At 41.2% G+C, this 18,172-nt stretch overlaps 1 protein-coding gene across 1 annotated transcript in view; it reads left to right on the top strand.

Annotated features, from left to right (window-relative positions):
• The window catches only part of Cdkal1 (CDK5 regulatory subunit associated protein 1 like 1), a 532,123-nt gene that overhangs the window by 304,539 nt on the left and 209,412 nt on the right, over positions 1–18,172 (top strand). The window contains 1 exon segment of the mRNA XM_041633005.1: positions 8,822–8,988. Within this exon segment, the coding sequence (XP_041488939.1) occupies positions 8,822–8,988 (167 nt within the window).

Here is an 18,172-nt window from a genome sequence, read left to right on the forward strand (position 1 = left end):
TCACACACATTGGCTAATTAGCACAGAGTATTAGACACAGTACTAAACACAGAAAGACTGTAAAGAGAGAGGGCTCTCTCTTCCTCCCTCTCTGTCTCTCTTTCACACACACACACACACACACACACACACACACACACACACAACCACAGGAGTTATCCCATCTCACGTCAAGCCTGCCTTTGATCTTGACAACCCTTTGGCTCCACTTCCCCAGTGCTGAGATGACAGACACATGTACTGATGGTGAGAACTGATCATTTTTGCCTTTTCCAAAGAGGGAGTTTTAAAATGTCATTCTGATTTCCACCCTTGGGCTAGAGAAACATTACCATTCTATTTTAAAATACTGAATATTAGCTCTCTTAATTAGCTTCATATAGAATATATTTAATAAGAAATTAATAAGAAGGATTTAATAAAGGTCACTTGCTCTTAATTATGCTTACAGAGCCCTAAGTGTTTTATAAAATAGAAAAATGATAAACTTCAGCCAAGTTTGTTTAATCAGATTATTGTCATTAAATTTGTAAGAATTGTTTACAACATAGAAAAATGTAAGACTTAGCATAGTTAAAAAAATACCACATGTATTACATCTTGACATTTACCGCACTTACTCTGAATATTTTTAAGAGAAACGGGGAAGCAGGATTGTGGCAGCTGTTGTGAATCTCTCCTCTACCGCTCCCACCAGCCCTCCACAGATGAGCTTTCCGTAGCCTCATAAGGTCTCTTCCTTCTGTCTGCTTTGCCTGCCCTCTTCTTACTGGTGTGTTAGAATTCCATTTTATTCCCAATTTTGTCTTGTTGGCAATGCCTATTCTCGTATTCCTCATTTTCTTTTTTTCATTTCCTTCATTCTTGCTTGCCTTCTTGCTTTCTTTCCTGCCTTCCTCATTTCCTTCCTCCTACCTCCCTGTCTCTCCAGCAAGATCTTGCTATGTAAGGCTAGCATCAGACTCAGGATCCTTGCAACTCAGAGTCTTTAAATGCCAACATTACGGAGTGTGCCATCTTTCGTCGTGCCCATAACTGTGAAACTATGGGTCGTGTTTACAATGGCTGTTTCCATGTCCTTTTCTGGTTCAGTCATCTCTCATGTTACTACTTCTGGTCGGTAATAAGGAGAAAAGTCATAGTCAATATTTCCTTTCTTCTTTTTTTTTTCAGGAATACATAAAGTTTATTGAAAATTGAAGAATAAAAAATACTCCACAAACCATTGGTAGTGCATTGAAATAAAAAATCAAAAGATGGAACAATTACAGAAATGCATTTTTCTAAACTTTATCATTTTTTTAATTTTTTTTTATTGAGAAAAAGAAAAAAAGTTTCTGCCTCCTCCCAGCCTCCCATTTCCTTCCCCCTCCTCCCACCCTTCTCCCCTCCCCCCACTCCTCTCCCCCTCCCTCTCCAGTCCAAAGAGCAGTCAGGGTTCCCTGCCCTGTGGAAAGTCCAAGGTCCTCCCCCCTCCGTCCATGTCTCGGAAGGTGAACATCCAAACTGGCTAGGCTCCCACAAAGCCAGAACATGAAGTAGGATCAAAACCCCGTGCCATTGTCCTTGGCTTCTCATCAGCCCTCATTGTTCGCCATGTTCAGAGAGTCCAGTTTTATCCCATGCTTTTTCAGTCCCTATCCAGCTGGCCTTGGTGAGCTCCCAATAGATCAGCCCCATTGTCTCAGTGGGTGGGTGAACCCCTCTTGGTCCTGACTTCCTTGCTCATGTTCTCCCTCCTTCTGCTTTTCATTGGGACCTTGGGAGCTCAGTCTGGTGCTCCAGTGTGGGTCTCTGTCTCTGTCTCCATCCATCACCAGATGAAGGTTCTATGGTGATATGCAAGATATTCATCAGTATGGCTATAGGATAGGGTCATTTCAGGTTCCCTATCCTCAGCTGCCCAAGGAACTAACTGGGAACATCACCTTGGGCTCCTGGGAGCCACTCTAGATTCAAGTCTCTTGCCAACCCTAAGGTGGCTCCCTTAACTAAGATTTGTGCTTCCCTGCTCCCCTATCCAACCTTCCTTTATCCCAATCATCCTGTTTCCTCAAGTTCCCCCCATCCTCCCCTTCTCACTTTTCTCTCCCCATCTCCCCTTACCCCCATCCCACCCCACCCCCAAGATCCCAATTTTTTCCCCGGCAATTTTGTCTACTTCCCAGTGGGTCACACTGACCTATTATTGCCTAGCAATTTTTCGTCACTTTGCCTATGTTGCCATACACATCCTGAAGCATATTCTGGAATAGGTGACATTGCATTGATCCAGTCTGGACTGGTTTGAGGTGCTTGTGCAGTAAGACACACTAGTTCCTCCAAGCAAACTTTCAGGGAAAATTCCTTAATTGCCATCTTATGCCTGTGCATAATTGGGCATGCATATGATTAAAATCAGATGCAGCACAGGAAAGCCATGTACTAGGAACAAAGACTCACATTAGCCGAGACTGTCAATCACAAGATCACTCCTCTGTCCTAAGCAACCAGCTCCTCCTCATGGACCCACAAACAGGAGTGTGGGGCAGTGATTGGGGCTCTGGTAAAGCTGACCTACAGCCTGCAGCTTTCTCGCAGGGTGCTTTGCTTTCATTTTGCTTTGGCACTTGACTGTGTGTGATTCTATAGTTCATTGACTAAGAAGCCAAGAACTCAGAGACCCAGGCTGGAGGCCACTAATAATAGTGGCAATGGCCAGGTGTGCCCTATAATCTCAGTATTCAGAAGGCTTATGATAGAGCACACTAAGTTTGTTGGCAGCCTGAGCTACATGCATAGACTCTGCTTCCAAAATGGAAGGTTTGGAGGCATAGCATAGGCTAAGCTGGTCTTACTATGATCTATCTTTAAATAAGATGATTTAGTCTCTTCTGCCCCCATCTAAAGTAAAGATACGAAACTTTTTAATGTCGATACAGGGTCTGAAATGTCCAATCTGTTCTTAAATGAATGGGCTGGACAGGAGTGCTCCTGTCTGTGCTCTTACTCATGACCCTTCAGATGCATAAGGAACAGTCTTATTACTTGTGAACTTCCCAACGTGAAGCCGACTCTGCATAGCACTTCATGTAGCAGGAAGAAGCAAGATCAGGTAACTTAATACGAGATATATAAATAGAACAAATACAACATGTGCCTTATTGGGAGAAAGAAGTCTAGAATGAAATGATAAGGAAGGAATCAGATGTTACCAAAGAGAGGAAGGAAAAGTCAGAAAGACAGGAGTGGAGAACAAACTCGAGAGATGGGGAGGAAGGGAAATGGAGCAGATTTTGAAATGATAGGTTTAACTTCAAATTGATGTAGGTTTCTTGGCCATCCAGTACACATGCAACTATAGGTATTTTTGTGGCATTATATGTCGTTAAACTTTATTGCCCTCTTACCATTGATTCTCCCAATCACTGTTTATAGTTACAGTTTTTTAGATGTATGTATTTACTTTATATATTTGAGTGCATGACCGCATTATTGGGTGTACATAACATGTGGAGGGGAGACTAGGGAGTCACTGTCTTCCTCTGTCACTTTTTACCTCTCATTCTTGAGTCAGAGTGTCCCTTTGGACCTGGTGCCCATGTTTTCTGGGCCAGGTGAGAAGCCAGCATCCTGGAAATGCTCCTGTCTCCAGTCTTCCAGAGCCTGGTTTATAGTGTGTTTGGCATGCTGACTTATTATGTAGGTGCAGGGATCTGAACTCCAGCCCTCAGGGTCATGCAACAAGTGTTGTTAACCACAAGCCATCTCTCCAGCTTCTGCAGCTACACTTCTGGAGCCTTTGTTTTGGAAGTTTTTCTAACAATACAGTAATTGAAATAGCTTATTATGGTGGGAATTTTCCCTAATGATAAAGCAAGATCTTGTAGAGAGCATCACTTTTTAAGCAGAGGACATTGATCTGCATCCATATTTCAGCTTTTTACAGTGGCACTCATACAGAGAAGCTGAGTCTTTCACAACTGAGTTTGGCAATATTTAATTTTTTTCCAATAGGGTTTTCTTTGTTGTAAAAATATTTTATTGAGGATGTTAGCTTTCTTTTATTAATCCTTTGTGTATTTTGTGTTTTTCATCACTTGCCACCTCAGATTACTGTGGAGCAGAGTGGGACCCAGCTGTTGATATTCTCCACTTTGGAAGAGGTGGCTTGTATTGGAAGTGTGGCCTCATGAGTTCTTACTCAGGGAAGATGACCATGGGTTCTCATGGCTCAATATTCCTGAAAAGTACATCTCATCCCTTCCTGATATAATTACCAAAATTAGCATTCTGCAAGGTTGTTATGACCTCCTGATGAGCCTGGTGATGGAACAGTTTGGGGCAAATGAGTGGAACTTGGGTGATGGAGCAGATTAGGAAAAAATGTTAGTCTCTGTCTCATGCCGTTTTATTGCTTTGTTCGTGTTTGTTTTTACAGACACGGGAGTTGCTGGTTATGCCTTTGTTTCTCTTATCTCAGTTGTTCACACTTCTCATCTTCATTTTATGTGCTGTTTTTCAAGGTGGATGTTTCAGTGCAGCTGGAATTGTCCCTTTGGGGCTGGCATTGTAGCCTCTCAGCCCTGCTTCTCCCTAAGAAGTGAACAGAAAACTCCCTATGAATCTGCCACTGTCCCCTGATAGGACCTGCATGATAGGCAATCTTAAAATACAGAAGCTTCATGGTGGATCTGTACCAGTTATGGGGCACACATTAGGCAAGGACTAATAAAGACCTCAAGTCCTTAAGGAGTGAAACTCTTCAGGCAAACACGGCTGCCTCTATGTGTGGCCAATTAGTTGTGCAGACAAACATGTCTGTACCTCAATGCTAGTCCAGTTTTGGTGATTGCAGCCCCAGCTGCCGCATCATATTCATGCATGTGCTTAGTCTGGCAGCGACTGCTCATGCAGAATCATGAGATTGAGGGTTCTGCCTCGCTTTTCTTTCTTTCTGTAATGACTTCTTGGTGGTAAAAATTTGAGGAATCACCTCTCACTAGAAAGAATGACAGAAAGAAAGCCTTAAAACATCTGAACCCTGTTGATTCCTAGCAGGTCTTTGACGTGCTTTTGAATTGGTCTGGCAGGGCAGGACTGTCAAGGCCAGGGCTTACCATTGAGCTGACTCTCCTCTGCCCTGAGTACTGTAGCAGCCTGTCGGGACATAGAGGCTGCTGCTTCAGTGGTGCTGATCGAATGTCACAGCTGCTTCCTCTCTGTGTGATGTGATTTGAAGTTGCAGCTTCCCAGAAGCTATTCGTCCCCAACCTTTGCAGGTTGGGGAGCAGACTGCTGTTTTCTCCAGTGGATGTTATTTCTGTTCTATCCAGGGTGATTTCCCCCTCTGTATTCACCCAACAACAGAGGAGGCACCATTCCAGGAACTTGCTCTTCTACAGAAGGCATACGTGGAACCATTTGAATGGAAAATTTGTAAATTAAAAAATCCTGTTCATTTTAAAATGTTCACATTGTGTTGCTCAAATGCCAGTGACTGGAAAATCACATTTAATGTCCTGTTTTCATAACCCCTTTCAGAATGTTATAAAATGTGTTTGTGTTGTTACTTGGCCATCTTTCTTCCTAGAGCCTTTCTATTTTTTTTTAATTATAGTTTTTTAAGCAGGTTGTATGAATCTGGTAGTTCACTCCTGTTATCTGCTGGCTGAGACAGGATGCTGATCATAGCTTTGCAGCCGGCCTTAGCTACAGAATGAATCCCTGTCGTATAAAAGGTCCAGGTTCACATAAATGCAATGTCTGGTGGCACGTAGAATTTTAAAATCAAGATTACACCATCAATTGGGATACTTTTAAAAGTTTCTTTTTATTTTTTGATGGTTTCGTGCATGTATGTAACACAGCTTGACCATATTTGTAAGGAACAGGCTGATAGTTCTATTTTCAGAGTTACTGACAAGCAGGGCTTCTCTCCCATAGCTGGGCTGACCCCAGTTTGTCTCACAATTCAGAAAGTTACAAGTGATCTGCTTCATGGCTGAGCCCAGAATTGGAGAAAAAGAACAGCTTCAAGCTCCAGATTGTTGATTGGGTGAGGGCTTTTGCCCTAGGCTAATGAGATGGGCAGTGTGGGAGGGATGCAAATCCTGGCCTATAAGAGATGAGCAGGGGATCATAATCCACTGTCCTGCACCAAATCCATGTGGCAGTCAACTTGCCTTTTCCCAATGCTTGTACCTTTCTGCAGAACTGAATATAAAGGCTGCTTCATTTCCACTAGCCTCTTGAATTTATTATATTTCCAACAATACTCACCCCAAATTCCTTTCGTTCTCCCCTATACAAGCTGCATCTCATCCTCTTCCCACTCTTCTCTTTTGAGTGTGTAACCTAGTGAGTCCAGCTGGGGTGGACCGAATGCTGTCTTAGGCAGGGCTTGTGCAGGTAACCACAGCTATGGTGAGTTCTTGAGCATAAAGGCTAGGTTATGTCCAGAAGGAAGCATCTTCTAGCTCTCCTATACTGTTCTTGCTGCTTTCGTAATGCTCCCTGATCCTTAAGGGATGGGGGTAGAGGTGTTGATATCACACATTTTTAAATAGAAAAAAATTTAATTAATTTAAAGATAATGTTCATAAAATAGTAAAACATGCCAGGTGTGTTTCTTTGGAGGAAAAAGACTTATTCTTTCTGGAACCTGTATATTCAAACCGAGGAAGACTGTAAAATATTCTTAACATTACTGATTTTTTTTGTTCATTTTTGTTTTTGTTTTTGAGACTAGGTCTCATTGTGTATCCTTATCTGGCCTGGAATTCACTATCTAGGTCAGCCTGGCTTCTAACTCGGAGATCTGCCTGCTTCTGTCTTCTGCTTAAAGGAGTGCACCACCACACCCAGCTATATTACTGATTTTAGTTCTAAAACATCCCCAGTTTTTACTTTATCTGAACTTTTCAATAGGTTTCATTCTTATTGCTGATCCATGATTCTGTAAGTGAAAAGTGGGCAGTTCACATTCACCCTCTTGTCCTCTGACCTGTGTAAACCTCAGAAAGATAAAATCTATTTTTGCAGGTTTGATAATAAAGCACATAGCTCTTATCTATAGAAAGAATAGTGTCTAGATATCTTAGGTCCAAGCAGCGAACTGTATTGCTGATAATTAAGAGTTCAGTTGTGGGCTTTCTTCTGTACAGTTTGAGTCTATCCATGTTTACAGACAAGTCACATTTGCCTCTCTTGGCTATTACAGTTTAAACTGTGCTTTGGAAGCCTGCCATGCAATGGCAGTTTTAAGAAAGTTTCTGGAAACTTCCATCGTGTTTCCCTCTGGAAGCTGTGTCTGTGCCCTTGTATGTGGAGGTCTTCCTAAGCAGGGAATCAGCTGACCTGAACTAACTTCACACCACATTCATTTTGTTTGTTTTAGCCTTTTAATATTAGCTTATTCTCTCACTGAATGTGGGTTCAGGAAGGGTCTGTCTGTATACCAGGAGAACTTGGGTGGCTCTTGCTTATTCTGTTTCATTCATTTTTATACCATTAGGTGATGCAAAAGTGTTTTCTTTTGTTTTTGAAAGACTGCTATTGCAAACCGTTACCTTTTGTTTGTTTGGTTTTACTTTCTGAGACAAGGACTTACTCTGTAATACACACTGGCCTAGAATGTTGAAGCCTAGGTTGGTCTTGTACTTGGAGTAGTTCTCCTGTCTCAGCTTCCCGGGAGCTGAGATCACAGGCATGTGCTGTCCATCCCAGCAATTGAAGATAGGATTCATTACAGCAGCAAAAATTAAATATTCTTTCCTAAGGTAAAAGCACTAAGCAAATGAAGAAGGGGTTCCAAGGCAGCCACTTAGTTTAGGTACCAGCCAATGTTTTTAATGTGAAAATAAAGTGTGCATTATTTCAATTGAATAAAGGAGACAGATTATAATAGTTACTAAAAAAAATGGGTTCGTTATGATTGATTAATAAATTGTGAATTAATCCTTAACTACACTTGACATTTTTCCTTCAGTTGGGGACAGAGGGACTAATGAGTTAACTGTTCCCAGTTCCTATTCAATGGAGGAACTCTTTCCATTCACAGTTTACAGTGTTTAGTCGGTATTGTAATAGGAGCAGCGGGGCTGCGTCCCCAGCACCCCGGCTGCCTGGCTAGCTTATGCCCGAAATAACAACACACAAACTGTATTCATTTAAACACTGCTTGGCCCATTTCTATCTAGCCTCTTCTAGGCTAATTCTCACATGTTAATTTAGCCCATTTCTAATCATCTGTGTAGCCCACGAGGTGGCTTACCAGGGAAGATCTTAACCTACGTCCATCCTGGGTCGGAGCTTCATTGATCGCGTCTGCCCAGGAGAGGGGAGCATGGCGTCTCTGCTCCAGAGAGCAGAGCTTTCGAGTCTGAGCTCACTTCCTCTTCCTCCCAGCATTCTGTTCTGTTTACTCCACCCACCTATGTTTTAACCTATGAGGGCCAAGCAGTTTCTTTATTGCTTAACCAATGAAATCAACAGATTGATATATGACACTCCCACATCAAGTCGGTATTCTCTGAGGTGGGCCTGGAGCTCTAGCGCTGATCAGTGCTTTGGAGAAGCATGCTTGAGCCTATTGCCTGGGGATGTTGATGACTTCTTAGGGCACACAGCTACCTTATGACATTGTTGCAACTCTCAGATGTTCTTAAAATGAACTTAATAAGCTACTGCCAAGGAAGAGTAAACTGCTTTTTCTGCGATTGAATGAGCCAACTGCCTGCATAATGGTGTTGAAAAATACTCCATTAGAAAGAGTGAGCAGTGGCTTGGTGAAGGAAATGGCTGGGCCACAGATCTGCTAATTATCTTCTTTAATTCACAGAGGGTGTTTGCGAGATATGGCTGACCAGCGAAGACACTGGCGCCTATGGCAGAGACATTGGCACAGATCTCCCCACACTTCTGTGGAAGCTGGTGGAAGTGATTCCTGAGGGAGCCATGCTGAGGCTGGGCATGACAAATCCACCGTATATTTTAGAGCATCTGGAGGTAAGAAAAGGCTACATTGACATGCTGACACAGCTGTCCCTAGCACAGACCATGTGGCCTCCTCAGGATCATCATTTCAAGCTTTGTTTAGAACCATTGTCTCGTGTGTCTACAGTCTCACATTCCCAAGAGAAAATGAATGAGACTTGTAAAGCTCTTCTTTCATTCTATCCCATTTATTGTTACTTCCTTAATATTTGATTTATATATATACATATGTATATATATATATGTGTGTGTGTGTGTGTGTATAACTCTTTATGTTTCTAACTCACTGCTCCTGGGTACTGGCATTAAAGGTTTGGGCCACCACACTTGGCTGTTTATTTTTATTTCAGTGCCTTTGTGTGTGTCTGCATGTGTTTATGCCATTTGTGTGAGGGCACATTAGGATAGCAGAAGAGGGTGCTCTCCTCCCAGAGCTAGAGTTACATGTGGTCGTGACCTATTGCATCAGTGCATGTGGTTGCCTATGTCATCCACATGCATCCCCTGCTATAGCATCACATGCATTAGTTACTCTGCCATCTCTCCAGGCATGCTCAGCCCATCATGGTTTAATGTTGCTTAAGTTATTTAGTCGCTGGCACCTTGTCAAGGTTCATTTTTAGCTTTTTGTGTGTGTGTGTGTGTACTCCTTCAGTTAGTTTCTCAACACATAAATCTCACTTGCTTCTCCCAGTTTGAGACCTTGCCTAATTGAGAACTACTAATCCATTGCATTCTTTCTGAAAGCCAAGGTCAGTTGGGATGCTTTAACTGTCTTGTCTTAAGCTTGAGGGTGACTTTTCAGTTTGTCTTTTTTCTAGAGATAGGCAGGGACCAAGTAGAATGAAAGGAATGTTGGACTTGAAACTCTTCGGGATTCATCCATGAGCACAGAAGGAGAAGTGTTCTTAAGGCTTCTATACATTAGTTTGACCTTTAGATTATGTAGCCAAATGTCAAACTAGAAAAAAAATAGGCACGTGTCCAAGGAGCTGTGGTGTCTGATGACAAATACCACATAAAGCCAAGCAAAGAACATCGACAAATGAACAATTATTTTAATGAAAAAGAACATTCTAGGATCCACAATTATTACTGGAAAACTATTACTGTAAATCCACAGTCTGCCCCAAGCCCAAGTGCTGCTAGTTGTGTGTGTATAGTAAGGAAACGAGGCTTCTTTTTCACTAAGGGCATTCTTTGAACCATTTTTTTGTGCAGGAAATTATGTTTCAAAAAGCTTAAAGTAAACATAGTTGCTAAATTTTACTGTCCAAATGCCAAGTTATTTAAACATTGATAACTTTACTAGGGTAGGGGCCTGGAGAGCTGGCTCAGAGATTATGAGCACTTGCTACTCTTCCGTCCACATTGTATGGCCCATAGCCTCCCATAACTCCAGTCAGTACATCCCTGGATGCCCTCTTCTCTCCTCTGTGCCTGCCACCACACACAGCAGACACTCACTCAATAAATCTGTTAATATTTATTTCAGTGATTTGATTTTAGGACTAGTTGGGAGTATTATGGAAAAGGCACCCCAATATCGGGATTGTAGTTTAGAAATTCTTCCAACAGTTGATGACAAATTGGTAATTGTAATTTATGATAGAGACATGTTTCAGGTTTGTTCTTCACATTTTCCTTGCTCAGTCTTTCTATAGACATGTGATTTATAGATTGAGTTTCATGCTTCATACAGTGTCGGCTGATTATTATAACTTGCTATTTTAAAATGAGTCAAAAACATGTCAACTTCTACTTAACACTTTGACTTAACACTTGAGAAAGCAAGTGCTTTTACTTAAAATGGGACTACGGCAGTCTCGCTGTGTTTGCAGTTAAGTGTGAGGCACGCATGGCAGAGGCCCGACAATGTGCTAGATGTGTCTTTGGTAGGAAGGGGATTGGGCTTCACTGATATGCAGTTGATGGTGACATGCCAATTCCTTTAGATTGGAAAGAAAAGTTGATCTAGATTCTAAGGTCGTTTTGACAGAGTTCAGGTAGGGAATAAACACAAGTTTAAAAAAAAAAACAATTGTTCAATAGTGTTAAGCAAGTCCTTCTTGGAAAGAATCCAGCATTTTAATTGGTGGCAGGATTGTAGCCACAGATGCTGCCTTCATAGCACGTCCCAATGTAGTCCATATAAAGCAGTGATTGACTTGTTGGCCTCCCAAAAGGTGATCTAGAGGACCTTATAGGAATCACAGATGTGGTTCACTGTAACTTTATTCTGTATCTGGGAAACACCAGATGGTTAGTTTATGATTTAGAATTGATTAAAAAGTTCTGGTTCATTTTTTTTTTTTTTGTTGTGCTAAGAGGTGGGTAGGTATCCGACGAACCTGGATATGTGCCCTCAGCTCAGCCCCATCCCCACCTCAACTTGATAACACATTTTAATTGTCAAGACATTGTACTCTTTTATTCTTTGCTTTAAAACTGGCCTTTCCTCCTTCACTGTCAGTTATCTTTAGAGTGCTCAGTAAATGAGTATAGAAGATGGAATAAAGGAAGACTCTTCTTCCTAAAAAAAACTATAGAGTCCACAGTATGATCATAAACTTTGAAATCATCACACTGTGGCCAATAGAGACAACAAAGGATGATAATATAAATGAGTTTTGAGGAGAGGAGCACACCACAATAAGTCATGATTTCATGTGTACTTAAGGTAATGTGATTCAGGGAAATGTACCTCCCTGGGAATAGGTCATCCAAAAAAACAAAATGAACAAAGACAAATAAAAATGGAAAAGTCCAGGCCTTTTGGAAATAAGAACCATTAAACTCCTAGCACTTTGACAAGACCTTGAAGTTGCTGCCATCTTCCCATGGTGCAGATCCAGGTTGTGATGGCAAATATACCATGTGTGACACAAAAGGTACCCTATGTTCCAGAGTCCTAAGAGCTTTCAGAAAGGAGAGCAACTCAAGATATTTAGCCCCTCGCCCAACAGCGTATCTCCTTTCTTTATTGTCCACTCCATAGGAATATATCACTCTACAGAAATAATTGACTTACCTAAGATGCTGAGATAAACAACAAGAAGAAAGTAAAAAGGGGCAAGTGTAGGCTGAGACTGGTTGTTCGTTTCCTGGCCACCCAGACCCAAATAATCAAACAAAACTGTATTAATTACAACACTATTTGGCCTTTTAACTCAGACTTTTTATTAAATAACTCTTACCTCTTCAGTGAACCTATTTCGATTAATCTGTTTCTATCTGCATGAGGCTGTGGCTTACTGGTAAGGGTCTAGCATGTTACTCCTTTGGTAGCTATGTGGCACCTTGTTGGGTACCATTTTGTAGGTAGAGACTGCTCGTTTGTTTCCTGGCCGCTTAGAGTCAAATAATAACAAAGAGACTATATTAACTACAAGACTGGTCAATAGCTTAGGCATATTTCTAGCTATCTCTTACATCTTAAATTAACCCATTTCTATTAATCTGTGTATCACCACAAGGCTGTGGTCTACTTGCTTGGACTGATTGATGGTATGCTGTATAAATTGGGCATGTGGTTTACTGGTAAGGTTCTGGCTAGTGACTGGCATCTTTCTTTTTTGCCAACAACATGACATCTCTATGATTCTTCTCTCTCTCTCTCTCTCTCTCTCTCTCCCCTCCCCTCCCCCTCTCTCTTTCTCTCTCTCCATCTCTGATTTCCTGCCTGGCTTGTCTCTGCTAAGCCATTGGCCCAAATAGCATTATTCATCAACCAATAAAAGCAACAAGGACATCCCATATAATCTCCTCTTTTCTGTCTAAATAAAAAGGAACGTTTTAACTTTAACATAGTAATAATTAGTAAAATTACATATAAGAAAACAAATATCAAGCGAAAATTACAGTTACAATATTTATATCTATTCTCCATCAAAGACCCTGGAAGAATATAATATTACCTAAGTTAATAGAAAGTACATTGTAAGCAACTTCCAAAGCTCTAGAATGGACAGAAACATCATGCTGCCTGGACAGTTACCCAACGTTGTTTTGTATCATTGGAGCATCCATCGTCAGACTACAAGCCCATAGTATTCAGCAGACTTTTCCATGAAGCAGGAAGTTTGAAAGAATCTTTCGCCTATCTTGGCAGTTTGTCAGTCACTTTATTCTATATCTTGTAGAATGTCTTGAGGTTTCTTCTGTGAAGCAGGAACCCTGAAGGACCATTCTATCTTTTGGAATGTTTAGCAGTCACTTTTTGGTGGGTCCTGCATGTCCAATTTATACAGCATCAATCAGTCCAAGCTAGAGCAGTTTCTTGCCCAAATGGCTAGCAAAGTCCATATTGAGCCTCTTCAGCGGGGTCTTATTTAATCAAAGTATATTAACCAGTAAGGAATCCACAGCTTTCTATCTTCTCTGGAAACAAAAGCAGAACCTCTTTTCCAAAACAACATATCCTTAGACCCAAATTTTGAAATCAAGATACCTTTAAAACGTGTATGTTGGTTTAACTTAGGAGCTCATACAATTAAATGTCTCTGTGTACTTAGCTCATTCACAGTCAAAAATTCAAATAAAATAAAATAGTATATATAATCCAGACTCTCTGTGTATTTTCCATCTTTATGTGGCTTATTTTTCTTTACTCCTTTAATCTCTGACTATACTCTGTCTCATTAAAAAACTTTGTTTTATTATTTAAAATAATTTTTTATGACTGTCTTTACACCTTTTCTTTTCCCTCTGAAGCATAAACACACTGTGACCTGTTCAAAGTTTAATTTCTGTACAAATCTGTCTCATTTTCTGACCAGGAACATTGTAAAGTGGTAAGCTGTGTGGTTTGGGTAGTCTTGGTTTCTGGCTTTGCCTCTCTCAGCCTTTCAATCTGGTGGAAGTACCCTTACTGCCAACTCTGGGACTCCCAGGTGGGAGCTGTGCTCACCACCTCAATTCTGGGAAGCAGTTGGCCCATGCTGCCACCAAGTAACTTGCAGAACATTGCCCACAAACCCCATTCAAGTGCTCGGCTTCCTGAAAGAGTCAGAGCTGTTCCTGCAACTACCATGAACGAGGAAACCTTCTTAAAGGATATGCACGGTTTTTGCTGCTACCACTGAGTCAGGAAGCCTTCTCTTAAAGGAATTGTACCTCTGCTTGCTTCTGTCAGAGCCCACTTGAGAAAATGTTGCTACCTTGAAGCTGTGCTTAACTTTGATTTGTTTTGTCTAGAATTTCTTTCTAAGCCCTCTTAGGTTTTATGTGGATATAGTCAGCCACATTGGCATGCCATTTTGTAGATGAAGTCTATTCATTCATTTCCTGGCCACTCAGACCCAAATAAGGTAAGGTGCTGAGGAGAGCAACATGATGGAAATACAAAACTGCAGCAAAGGGAAGGAAGGGCACAAGGGGCTGAAACTGTCCAGGTAAAAAATCAGTTTATGTAATAGCTCTGAGTCTTAGTACCCCAAAAAGGAAGCTATCCTGATGAGATTATTAGTACAATATGGTCTTTTTGTAGTCCTGGGATGCTTCTCACCGCAGACTTTCATAAAGATGGCCCACACAAGAGAATTCTGGTCCTTTCACATCCATGTGACTTGTTAAAAAAAAACAACTCTTATGAGAAAGCATGTTCCAGTGCATGCACCTTCACCCCACAACCGTTGAAAAGGAAAGTTACTTAGGGGGGGAGCTCCAGAATTTCTACTAACGAGGTATGGAAAATAGGTCAGCTGAGGCTGTCAGAGGGCTTTGTCAAGAGTCTGGCATTCTGTTTGGCAATTTGCATAGTGGATACGAAATAAATGCAAAATAAAGGGAGCAAGACTTCACCATTAACAGGCATACAAGGAGTGAAGTATCCCTGTGAGACATCTGCAGTACTGTTTTTAATGTATTGTCTTTCAGATTATTCAAAAACTATTGACAGAAATGAACAAAAGTATCTATGAAAGTGTGTGGCATTGTTACATTTGCATATGCTATTAGAAATAGTAGTTACAGCAGTGAATTGAAAACATTTTGCCCCATCTAGCATTTGCTGGTGCCTCACCATCTCACAGGTTAGCAATAAGCTCTTTCTTGTGTCAATTAGGATCCATAACATGCTTTTTTATCTATCTCCACTCTCTTGTTGCTTTAGTACCCTTCTAATGTATATATATTTAAAGTAAAAATTCATAGACCTAAGTTTTCTTTCCCCATTCTGTAAGACCATGGTTGGTAATGTGTCAGATGTGATTTTTTTTTTTTTATTGAGAAAAGGAGAAAAAAAAAAACAAGTTTCCACCTCCTCCCAGCCTCCCATTTCCTTTCCCCTCCTCCCACCCTTCTCCCCCTCCCCCCACTCCTTTCCCCCTCCCTCTCCAGTCCAAAGAGCAGTCAGGGTTTTCTGCCCTGTGGAAAGTCTTAGGTCCTCCCCCCTCCGTCCATATCTAGGAAGGTGAACATCCAAACTGGCTATGCTCCCACAAAGCCAGCACATTAAGCAGGATCAAAACCCCGTGCCATTGTCCTTTGCTTCTCATCAGTCCTCATTGTTCGCCATGTTCAGAGAGTCCAGTTTTATCCCATGCTTTTTCAGTCACAGTCCAGCTGGCCTTGGTGAGCTCCCAATAGATCAGCTCCACTGTCTCAGTGGGTGGGTGAACCCCTCGTGGTCCCTACTTCTTTGCTCATGTTATCCCTCCTTTTGCTCCTCATTGGGACCTTGGGAGCTCAGTCCAGTGCTCCAGTGTGGGTCTCTGTCTCTATCTCCATCCATCACCAGATGAAGGTTCTATGATGATATGCAAGATATTCGTCATTATTGCTCTAGGATAGGGTCATTTCAGGTTCCCTATCCTCAGCTGCCCAAGGAACTAACTGGGGACCTCGGCTTGGGCACCTGGGAGCCCCTCTAGGGTCAGGTCTCTTGCCAACCCTAAAGTGGCTCCCTTAACTAAGAATTGTGGTTCCGTGCTCCCCTGTCCAACCTTCCTTTATCCCAATCCTCCTGTTTCCCCAAGGCCCCCCTCCTTCCCTTCTTACTTTTCTCTCCCCATCTCCCCTTACCCCCATCCCACCCCACCCCCAAGATCCCAATTTTCTCCCCGGCAATTTTGTCTACTTCCCTTAGCCAAGAGGATAACTATATGTTTTTCCTTGGGTTCACCTTCTTACTTAGCTTCTTTAGATTCACCTATTGTAGACTCTGTGAACCTTATTTATGTCTAGAAACCAATTATGAGTGAGTACATCCCATGTTCATCTTTTTGGGTCTGGGATACCTCACTCAGGATAGTGTTTTCTATTTCCATCCATTTGCACGCAAGATTCGAGAAGTCATTGTTTTTTACCGCAGCGTAGTACTCTAATGTGTGTATATTCCATACTTTCTTCATCCATTCTTCCATTGAAGGGCATCTAGGTTGTTTCCAGGTTCTGGCTATTACAAATAATACTGCTATGAACATAGTTGAACAAATGCTCTTGTCATATGATAGGGCATCTCTTGCGTATATTCCCAAGAGTGGTATTGCTGGGTCCAGGGAAGTAAAAGATCTATTTGACAAGAACTTTAAGGCATTGAAGAAAGAAATTGAAGAGGATACCAAAAAATGGATGGACCTCCCTTGCTCTTGGATTGGGAGGATCAACATAGTAAAAATGGCAATTCTACCAAAGGCAATTTATAGATTCAATGCAATCCCCATCAAGATCCCATCAAAATTCTTCACAGATCTGGAGAGGACAATAATCAACTTTATAAGGAAAAACAAAAAACCCAGGATAGCCAAAACAACCCTATACAATAAAGGATCTTCTGGAGGCATTACCATCCCTGACTTCAGATGTGATTTTTAAATTTGTTTTTATTGAGCAATATATTTTTCTCTACTTTCCTCTCTTCTTCTCCCTCCCCTTCTACTCTCTCCCATGATCCCCATGTTCCCAATTCACATAGGAGATCCTGTATTTTTCTACTTCCCATGTGGATTAGATCTATGTATGTCTCTCTTAGGGTCCTCATTTTTGTCTTGGTTCTCTGGGAATGTGAATTGTAGGCTGATTTTTCTTTGCTTTATGTCTAAAAGCCACTTATGAGTGAGTATATATGATATTTGTCTTTCTGGGTCTGGTTTACCTCACTCAAAATGATGTTTTCTAGATCTATCCATTTGTCTGCAAATTTTAAGATGTCATTGTTATTTTCTGCTGTGTAGTATTCCATTGTGTAAGTGCACATTTTCTTTACCCATTCTTCAGTTGAGGAACATTTAGGTTGTTTCCACGTTCTGACTATGACAAACAATGCTGCTATGAGCATAATTGAGCACATGTCCTTGTGGCACGGTTGAGCATCTTTTGGTATATACCAAAAAGTGGTATTGCTGGGTCTTGAGGAAGGTTGTTTCCTAATTTTTTGAGAAATCACCACATTGACATCCAAATGGGCTGTACCAGCTTGCACTCCCACCAGCAATGGAGGACTGTACCCTTTTTTCCCCACATCCTCCGTCATCAGTGTTTTTGATCTTGGCCATTCTTACAGGTGTAATAGAATCTCAGAGTTGTTTTGATTGGCATTTCTCTGATGGGTAAGAACGCTGAGAATTTCCTTAAGTATCTTCCAGAAATTTTAGATTCATCTGTTAAGAGTTCTCTGTTCAAGTCTGTACCCATTTTTTACTGTATTATTTGTTCCTTTGTTGCCAATTCCTTGAGTTCTTTGTATATTTTGGAGATCAGACCTCTGTCCAATGTGGGGTTGGTGAAAATCTTTTCCTGTTCCATAGACTGCTGTATTTGTTTTGCTGACCATATCCTTTGCTTTACAGAAGCTTCTCAGTTTTAGGATGTCCCATTTATTAATTGTTTCTCTCAGTGACTGTGCTACTGGGGTTATATTTAGGAAATGGTTTCCTATGCCTATGCATTCAAGTGTACTTCTCACTTTTTCTTCTTTGAGGTTCAGTGTGGTTGGCTTTATATCAAGGTCATTGATCTATTTGGACTTGAGTTTTGTGCACGGTGATAGATATGGATCTATTTTCAATCTTCTACCTGTTGATATCCAGTTATGCCAGCATTTTTTGTTGAATATGCCTTCTTTGTTTCATTTCATATTTTAATGGGATTTTACAACGTCTTTTTCCCCCTCCACTGATACTTTCCAGGAAAGTAGAAAAATATGTAAATAGATTTTGTACTGTTAAATGCTAAATATTTTCTGGGTTTTGATAAG

This window comes from Microtus oregoni, unplaced genomic scaffold (assembly GCF_018167655.1).
Source record: "Microtus oregoni isolate MIOR12 unplaced genomic scaffold, Mior012 000042F_ref0000377, whole genome shotgun sequence".
Taxonomy (NCBI): Eukaryota; Metazoa; Chordata; class Mammalia; order Rodentia; family Cricetidae; genus Microtus; species Microtus oregoni.